Below are 9,453 nucleotides of genomic sequence, written 5' to 3'. Positions count from 1 at the left end.
TCAGCTTAATTCAGCATAGAATCACACAAAAAGTAATAATAATAATAAAGAAAATTTTTCATTTATTAGTTGTTAATGACAAGTTATTGTTTTCAATCAATCCTTATCCTCAAAACCTTGGGTTTTCTCATTTTCCACTTTTTTCTTTTACTTTTTCCCTAGCTTGTTATATTTTTCCCTTTTGTTTACCCTTTACATACTATTAATTACCTCCTAGATACAATGGCTTAGTTTCCATTGTTTTAATTCTTCCATTCTACCTTGTTTCGAGTAATGTTCTCCTGTCAGGTCTTCAGCTGCTGATTCTCATCTTGATTTGTTGGACAGAAACTTACGGTCTATTAAATTTCTTATTCCTGATCTAGATGTTAATCTTTGGCAATGTCGTTCAATTAGTTCATTATACATGTTGCATAAGATTTTTCATAGTTCTGGCCATCCTTTACATTCAGATCTTCCTGGACAGTTCCATCCTGTTTGTAATACTAATCATGTAGTTAATTCTATTAGTCGGGCCTTCTGCATCATGAGGCTCAAAACTAAACAATATTCTAGAAGTTTTATTCCAGATGTGACCAAGTTGTGGAATGATCTTCCTAATCCGGTAGTTGAATCAGTAGAACTTATAAAGTTCAAAGTTGCAGTAAATGTTTTCAAGTTGAACAGGCTGACATAAATCTTTTTATAGTTATATATGAATAATCTGCTATAATGTTGTTAATGTTTTTTTTTTTTTTTAATATTTTACTTTAATTTTTCATTACATCTTATGTAGTTTATTTATTTCCTTGTTCCCTTTCTTCACTGGGTTATTTTTCCCTGTTGGAGAACTTGGGCTTATAGCATCTTGCTTTTCCAACTAGGGTTGTAGCTTGGCTAGTAATAATAATAATAATAATAATAATAATAATAATAATTATAATAGGAGACTTATCAATTCTTATGTCATAAAGATAGAAAAAAATAGGGAAACAAAATAATTTTTCTTGTATCCTATTTTTTCCTACAAATCACTACTATAAGGAATTGAAGGATAAAAATTAAGCATAAATATAGTCTTTTATTGATCAGTGATGTTTCCCATTTGTGATGAAAACAATAACGAAACTGGATAAAGAGAAAAACTCATTAAAAGATAGTGATAACCAGACCAAATAAAATGATAAAATTAAACAGGCTAAAATAATTGTAAAATTAAATATTCTTGAACACTGCAACATGCATCAACATATTTTTGTCTTTACATTCATCTAGGCCTAACTATAAAATAAATTTGAATTGGCTAGTATTCCAGTTAAATGGTATACTTAGACCTGAATATATATTTAAAACAGTTTTGAACCTTTCCGATGCATTGCGAAAAGATTGGCCTCTCTTATAAACAAGGGGACCACGGGCTCTTGTGTTGGCAGCCCGTAAGTGGGATAATCTTGTGAAAGTGGCAGATCAGGAACACAGAGGACGGACAGGATGATTATGGGTTGGAGCAGCATGAGGACCGAGGCTGGAATCCGAAGCTCAGTTGAGGGGTGCCGCAAAGAAGACAAGGCCTCCCTATACCCAGTTCCTCTTCTGTCTTAGAAAAATTGGAGCAGCATGAGGACCGAGGCTGGAGTCCGATGCTCAGCTGAGGGGCACCACAAAGAAGACAAGTCCTCCCTATACCCAGTTCCTCTTCTGTCCTAGAAAAATTGGAGCAGCATGAGGACCGAGGCTGGAGTCCGAAGCTCAGTTGAGGGGCACTACAAAGAAGACAAGGCCTCCCTAAACCCAGTACCTCTTCTGTCCTAGAAAAATTGGAGCAGCATGAGGACCGAGGCTGGAATCCGAAGCTCAGTTGTGGGGTGCCGTAAAGAAGACAAGGCCTCCCTAAACCCAGTTCCTCTTCTGTCCTAAAAAATTTATTTTTTCTAATTGTAGGTCCAATAGCAACTTAATCCTTTTAAAAACTTCAGAAACAAAATACATGACCGCAGTCCACTATCTTGATTTCCCTGAAATTTGGATAAAGCATGATGGCATCTTTCAACACTTGGAGCCCTTCTTCCACCACGCCTAAGCGATTTCGAGGCTTCCATGTGGATTGTTCTTTAAGGATAATGTAAAACCGCGAAACATCTTCGCAGTATGGGTTTACAGTGTACCAACCTCTTACTTCTCCCTCCCTTGGTTGTGTATTCTTATATATATCCTTCTTACTTTCCGTCTTCCAGTCCACCCCTAACAACACTGGACTAGCTGTAGTTCTGTCTTCCACTACATAATCTCCAAATCCAACATGTTCACCAGGTTCCCCCACCCTCCCTATACTAAAGATCGATGAGTTGGCGTAAGAGGGTCCCAGATCTCCTGCACACATATGGAGGAAATTGAGGGCCAGATTACCCTCATCTATTATTTTAATAATCATTCTCCCGAGGAATCTGCCGTCAGTTCCTAGATCCAGGAACACCCTTCGCGAGGTCTTTGGCATCAGGGATTCAAGCTGTCGTTCAAAATGATAATGAAAATAATAATGATAATAGTAATAATGATGTTAATAGAATATATTGCAAAAATGGGTGCTAGTACAGCTTGTATTCTACAATGCTTTTAATAGTATACTATGATTTGTATCCTACCATAATATGTAAGAGTAACTTATATCCTATCAAATTCTAATCAGAAATGACATCATTAGAGGAAAGTGATATAATCTAGTTAAATATGATACTTTAATAGTGACTCACACAGGTGGTATTTGCAGTGCATCCATACGCCACTTGCCAGAACAGAGGAGCAACGAGATAATAATCAATTGCAAGCGAAGCTTACCACGGCGGAGCAAAGATCATTTGATAAATTCTAGGTAATTACGATACTTTAATTTTTACTAGTAATTGATTCAAGTCTTTCGAAGTTGAGTCAACTAGTAAGTGATCTTAAAATTCTTTTAAACTCGCGAGTCTTTAATTAGAGGTTAGGATATAAGCTGCATTAGCTTGTCAAAACAGTAGGAAAAAAAAATTGAGCAGAATGTAAGGTATATTAGCACCCAAAAATTCCTTAAAGTTAGCCTTTGACCTTGTTCAACTTACTTTGTTAATTTATCCATGATTTTGTGATTACACAATTTAAGCTAACATACACAAACCTCCCTCTTATCAACTCAAACACAAGACATTGACACAAACTTACTTTTATAGTACAACTGGTTACTTGTGTATCTTGTTCCTCAAGATGACTCATAAAGACTCTGTTCTTAGAGCCAATCTTAAGAGTACCAATTCTATGTCGGCCCTCCAACGGCTTCACAGCTAACACCTTAGGAAGGTCTTCTTCAACTATTCTATCTATTTCCTCTGCAACATTTCTTACACTTGTTTGCATTTTTATGATTTCCTGTTGGAAATATCAAAGAGCACAGGTTACAGAGAATATAACAAAGTTAGCATTTGCAATACAGAAGTGAATAGGTAATCATTAATAGTAGGCCTACTATGGTTTATATGGCTTGAAATGTGAAATACAGAAAATTTTATAATTAAACATTCAGAAAAATAATTTATAACAGAGGTGGAGAAAACTAAAAGTTGATCAGAAATGCTAGATCGTCATGGAAAAATCCTTTGATGAGAGCATTATTTCAATGTTTAGGTAACAATTTGAAACTGCAATATGCCACAAAAAAAATTCATAAATTTGGAAATGGTCCTATCCCATACTTTAGGTTAACAGAATACGAGACACAAAAGTCACCTTCACAATATCACCAGTTTTTTGTTCGTTCTCCCGAAAAAGCTCTTTGATTTCCAATACTTTTGCCTGAACATTATGTAGATCATCTATTGAATCGTCCATAATGGCTCCAGCTGAAGTAAAGTCTACTGCAGCTTCCAGTCTTGCATCATAGTCTTTAAATCGTCTTACATCTTCGTCTATAACATCACACTTCTTCTTCAGCTGTTTGATGTTTTCATCAATAGTATACAGAATATCTTTATTAGAAATTTCTATCTCATTCAGCATCTCTTTGAGTCCCACGATTACTTTGTTAGCTTGAAGGATGTCACTGTTCATCCTCACAAGGATAGAAATATCGTGCATCATTTGAGACGTTACTTCATTGCAGTTAGCAATGGCTTTCAGAATAAAAATTTCTCTTAAATCCTTGTTCAAATTTCCAAATGACATCCCTGATCCCCTGGAAGAAATCTTCGGTTCTTTATCAAAGGACAAAAATTGCTTAGCAGCGTCTAAGACAGTTCTGTTGAACACCAAGTCATCGGTTGAACTGGCTGTGAATTCTTCCCTACAGAAAGGACAAGCTTTGGTCTGGTTTGAGATAATCTCCTCGATGCATCGGCAACAAAATGTGTGGGAACAAGGAAGAATCTTGGGGCAATGTTCTTCACTGAATGGATTGGTGCAAACTCCACACTCGAGGACACTCGATTCCTGTAAAAGTTATAAAAATCCCAAATATGTATGTATGTATGTATGTATGTATGTATGTATGCATGTATGTGTGTGCTTATATATTTACACACACACACACACACACACACACACACACACATATATATATATATATATATATATATATATATATACATCTATTAATATACATCTCTCTCTCTCTCTCTCTCTCTCTCTCTCTCTCTCTCTCTCTCTCTCTCTCTCTCTATATATATATATATATATATATATATATATATATATATATGTATATATATGTATATACATCTATAAATATACATACATATATATATATATATATATATATATATATATATATATATATATATATATATATATATATATATATATATATGATAAATGTTTGCACATTCAGACGTGTTTTTCATATTCAAATAAGCCATATATTTTTGATACATTAATGTCTGGATTCTCTTAACGACCTCGGGATCAGAATACTAGGCAAAATCACACAAAGACAAGAGCTTGTGACCGGCCGGGAATCGAACCCTGGTCTCTACAAGTTTGCCGGACAAGGGTTCGATTCCTGGTTGGTCACAAGCTCTTGTCTTTGTGTGATTTCGCCTGGGGCTCTGATCCCGAGGTCGTTAAGAGAATCCAGACACTAATGTATCAAAAATATATGACTTATTTTCTAACATACATACCACGTTCCAACAGTAGATTACTCTAGGTTCGGTGCTTCCCGACTAAAGATTTCCCTCCCCCAACTGGCCATATCCCCCGAACACCCCCTTTTTAAGTGCGCAACATTGACCTCTCGTTATTCCAAACATGCCTTAGAGGGATGCAACACGCTACCTTACAGGTCGCCATTAACCATTCTGCTCTGGTTCCAAGGAAAAGGGGCATATGATAGCTGGGTCTATAGCAGGGATGGATGGGGGGCAATTACGTTATTGAGACGTGGTAAGTATATCAAAAAAATAAAATTTTCTTAAAAAAATTGTCTTTTGCTCCAACACGAATCCTTACAATGTCCCAATAATAGGAGCCTCAGAATTAGGAGGCAGGGAAATGGACCATTTAAGAGGTGAGAGAGCTGCAGAGTGGGGTTCAGGCCTGTCAGGGAAAAGCAAAAGGGTATTAAGCAAAGTAGGTTAACTAGGTAACACTCATGCTGGGGACATCTTTCCATGGCAGGCTGAGGGGATAGGGGTTGCGATGCTCTACCCCTCGCCATCCCATGCGGACTGTAACGCGTGTAGCTGCCCTTAGATCCTCTGCTGGGTGACCATAACGGGAGCAAGCTTTAACCCCTTCTGGGACTTGTGAGAGCAGTCTTTAAGGTAGTGGGCAGTGAAAGTTTACAGTCTCGTACATATACCTGCCCTCAGCACCTGGCCAACTACCACGTTCCTCTCAAAGGCCAACGAGGTGGCGATGCCCCAGATGTTGTGAGGCTTCACGGACCTGGGGGAGGTTTCCCCCTTCATCAGGTACGCCATTTGAATCGTCTCCCGGAGCAAGAAGATCGTATTCTTCGAGACTGCCTTCCTCACTCTGCCCGTCATCAAGAACAGTCTCCTGATAGCTGGTCGGAGGGCAGAGGTACTCGAGAGATATTTCTGCACCGCCCTCACTGGGCAATCTGTCCTGGGAATAGCCTGGATAGATAACTCTTTGAAGCGGGGTTATCTACTGCCGGGTTCTACCTCTTCGCCACAAAGGAGGGAACGAATTTGAAGAACAACTCCTTCCACCCGTGAGAGAGGGAGACCTCAGCTAAGAGCCCGTGGAGTTCGCCCACCCTCTTGGCTGAGGACAGGCTGAGGAGGAACACCCTCTTTAGGGTCAATTCCTTGTCAGTAATTTGTCTCAGAGGCGTGAATCCTGGATTCTTCAAGGAGTCGAGGAATTTTGGTTATGTCCCGTTAGGGTGCATTGAGGGGCAGGACTGCTCGAACCCTTTTATCAGCATCGAGAGGAGCTTGAAGGCTCTTAGGTTCAAGCCCTTGAGAACGAATACCTTTCCCAGGGCCACTCGGAATCCCTTTACTGCTGGTACTGACATGCACTAGTCAAATCGAAGGTGTACTAGGAATTCCGCCATGACCAGGATTGAGGCCTTGAGGGACTGAATGTCCTGTTTGTCGCACCATTTGCCAAAGGTTGTCCATGTCGCCTGGTATATGGCTCTCGAGGATTGATTTAGATTCGAGGTCATCTGTGTGGCTGTCTCTTCTCAGCAAACTCAGGATAGTCTCCACGCGTGAAGGGAGAGGTTTTGGAGGCCTTCGTGGAAATTCTGGAAGTAAGGTGGTCTTAGTAGGTCTCGTCGTAGAAGCAGGGGCCACAGGGGTTCCGTTGCCAAGGACCTCAGGTCCGTGAACTACTCCTTTATGGGCCACCACGGGGCTATCATGATCATCTTTGTCTCTTTGCCCCTGAAGCCGGTTCAAGGTCTGTCGCAGAAGGGTAAATGGGGGGAAGGTCTACTCGTCAAGGACATCCCACAGATGTTGGAACGGATCTTCCAGAGATGCTGCTGGGTCCGGCACTGGGAAACAAAAGACCGGCAGCTCAACGTTCAGTTTTGTTGTGAAGAAGTCCAGGCACTTCTCTAACAACACCCTTGCTACCACCGGATGACGGGACCATTCCCCGTTAACACTTGACCCTTCCTGCTGAGACCATCTGCGATTACGTTCCTTTTTCCCGGGATGTACCTGGCCATCAGAGAGATGGCATTGACCTCGGCATAGGATAAGATTGTTACCGCTAGGATGTGGATCCAGCGGGGGTGCAGGCCGCCCTGTTTCTTGACCTGTGCGACGATGGTGGCATTGTCACTTATCAGGGCCACCCTTCTCCCCACTAATGATCTTCCCAAGACACTGAGAGCCTTCTGTCCTGCCAACAGCTCAAGTTCATTTATATGGAAGGTCTGCTCTTCAAGGACCAACGGCCTTCGGCCATTCTGTCTGGCAGGTGGGCTCCCAATCCCTCCCCGGATGCATCCGTGAACAGAAGTAATTCCAGAGTAGGATCCAGTAGTGATACCCCCACTCAGGTGTTCCTTAGGTCCAACCACCACTGGATTGCCTCCCTGCTTGACTGGGATGGGGGAAGCTTTGATGACGGACACTGGATTGCTAGGCCCTGTATCTCTTTCAGGTCGCACTGGGCTGGTCGTAGCATCAACCTTCCCTTGGGTACTAGCTTCTCCAGGGACACCAGGTGGCCTACCAATCTCTGCTACTCTTGTAACGACGCCGATTTCTGCCTGATGAAAGGCTTTGCCATGCTTTCCAGATTCCCGATCCTCTACTTTATCAGGAAGGCTCTGGCTTGTACAGAGCATATTTCCATGCCCAGGTACACTGTCCTCGTGGATAGAGAGGGTTTCGATTTCACCCAGTTGAACGCCACCCCCAGTTCCGTGCAGATGAACACTAACTCGTCCCTTTGCTCTTACAACTGCTCTCTGGACTCCGAGAAGAGTAACCAGTCGTCGACATATCTCAACAGTCTTATCCCTTTCTTGTGGGCCCACTTGGAGATCAGGAAAAAGATTCTTGTGAAGACCTGAGGCACGGTCGACAGCCCAAAGCAGAGAGTGAGGAATTGGAAGATTTCTTCTCCCCACTTGAACCTGAGGAACTTCCTACTGGATGGGTGCACTGGGATCTGGAAATATGCATCTTTTGAGGTCTAGGGATAGCATGATGGCCCCTTCCTTGATAGCTGCTAGGACCGTTCTGGCCATTTCCATCTTGAACGTACTCTTGGCTACAAAAAGGTTGAAGGCTGAAAGATCTATGACTGGACGCCATCTACCTGACGCCTTCTTCACCAGGAACAGACAGCTGAAGAAGCCCGGCTAGTCAGGGGGCCCCGCCTGAATGGCCCTTTTTAATAGGCTTTCCAACGTGTTTCTAACTTGGGGTGTAGGGAGGAGATCTCAAGTCCCGATATCAAAGGAGTGGGGCCCTTGAAGGGGATACAGTAACCTTCCTTCAACTTGAACCTTCCACTGATCTGCCCCTTCCTTTGCCCAATTTCTCCACCTTGAATTGAGGCATCCCCCTACCCCTGGAGTGCACTGGGGAGAGGAGCCTAGTCCACTACCTCCGTTTAGAGAAGCAGCCGTTAAGTGCCCTTCAGTTGGCAGGGGCTCTGAGTTTACTGCCTCCCGAGGCTGGTCTCTGTTCTCCTGAGGGAAGCTGCGTCGGAGGGCCAAACGTGAAGAGAAAGAGGCATTGGAGGGTGCCCACCTCACTGGGCCCTGGCCCTGCTATGTTCACGAGGCCGGTATAGGGTAAGTGACAACAAAGCCGACAAAGATGTGGAAGCCCTGTGGAGCATCACGTCTTGACTCTCTTTCCTCTATTTCTCTAGTGCCTCTAAGAGGCCTCACCTCACTGTCCAGGAGTTGCTTTGGCAACCTATAGACATCCCTCCTGCGTAGGAACCTGTTCAATGCCGCAATGTAAGACTGGCCCTCCAAGATGGCCGACAACTCCAAAAACTGTTCTCTCCCTGGGCAGCCCATCACATTATTTTCCAAGGTGAAGGAAACTAGTGCCGTGGCCCAGAGGTCCAACCCCAAAGCCTCCTCCCCAGCAGCCACTTCCATGGCTGTCACCTCCTGAACCGTAAAATCCACAGCCAACCCTGCCAGTCTATCCTTGATGGAGCTGGGAGCCAGGGATGCCAAGTTCCTTTCCAAAGAGTGATGTCCCTGGGAGGTTCCCTCCGGAGTGTAGAGGCGCTTGTGCTTTACCAACGGAAAGGGTAAAAGCTTCGGTGTGACGGGGGGGGGGGGCCTGTTCGGCCGTTTCAGCTCCATGGTGGCGGCGGTGATTCTCCTAAGACGCTGTCCGGCAAGAGAGGAAGGACCAGGGAGCGCCTTGCCTCCCTAGGGTCTCCAAACCAGCGTTCCAGACCAGTGTCGTGGGGTTGAACCTGCATCGGAGGGGGCTCGGACAACTCGCCGAGTCTTCTAATCAAACCCAACACCCTCTGGAAGGA

The 9,453-nt window shown here is 43.1% G+C and overlaps 1 protein-coding gene across 2 annotated transcripts in view; it reads right to left on the bottom strand.

Moving 5' to 3' along the window:
• Positions 1 to 1,053: 1,053 nt before the first annotated feature.
• LOC137628819 (uncharacterized) overlaps positions 1,054 to 9,453 on the bottom strand; it is a 152,929-nt gene continuing 144,529 nt past the window's right edge. For both annotated transcript variants that reach the window (XM_068360061.1, XM_068360062.1), the window contains exons 4-6: positions 3,739 to 4,437; positions 3,178 to 3,381; positions 1,054 to 2,485 (exon numbers count right to left, since the gene is read on the bottom strand). In XM_068360061.1, the coding sequence (XP_068216162.1) occupies positions 1,952 to 2,485; positions 3,178 to 3,381; positions 3,739 to 4,437 (1,437 nt within the window). In that variant the 3' untranslated portion in view covers positions 1,054 to 1,951. The remainder of the gene's footprint in view (positions 2,486 to 3,177; positions 3,382 to 3,738; positions 4,438 to 9,453) is intronic.

Source organism: Palaemon carinicauda, chromosome 36, assembly GCF_036898095.1.
Source record: "Palaemon carinicauda isolate YSFRI2023 chromosome 36, ASM3689809v2, whole genome shotgun sequence".
Taxonomy (NCBI): domain Eukaryota; kingdom Metazoa; phylum Arthropoda; class Malacostraca; order Decapoda; family Palaemonidae; genus Palaemon; species Palaemon carinicauda.
The sequence above is the reverse complement of the archived record's forward strand: the minus strand, read 5'-3'. Positions and strand labels throughout refer to the sequence as shown.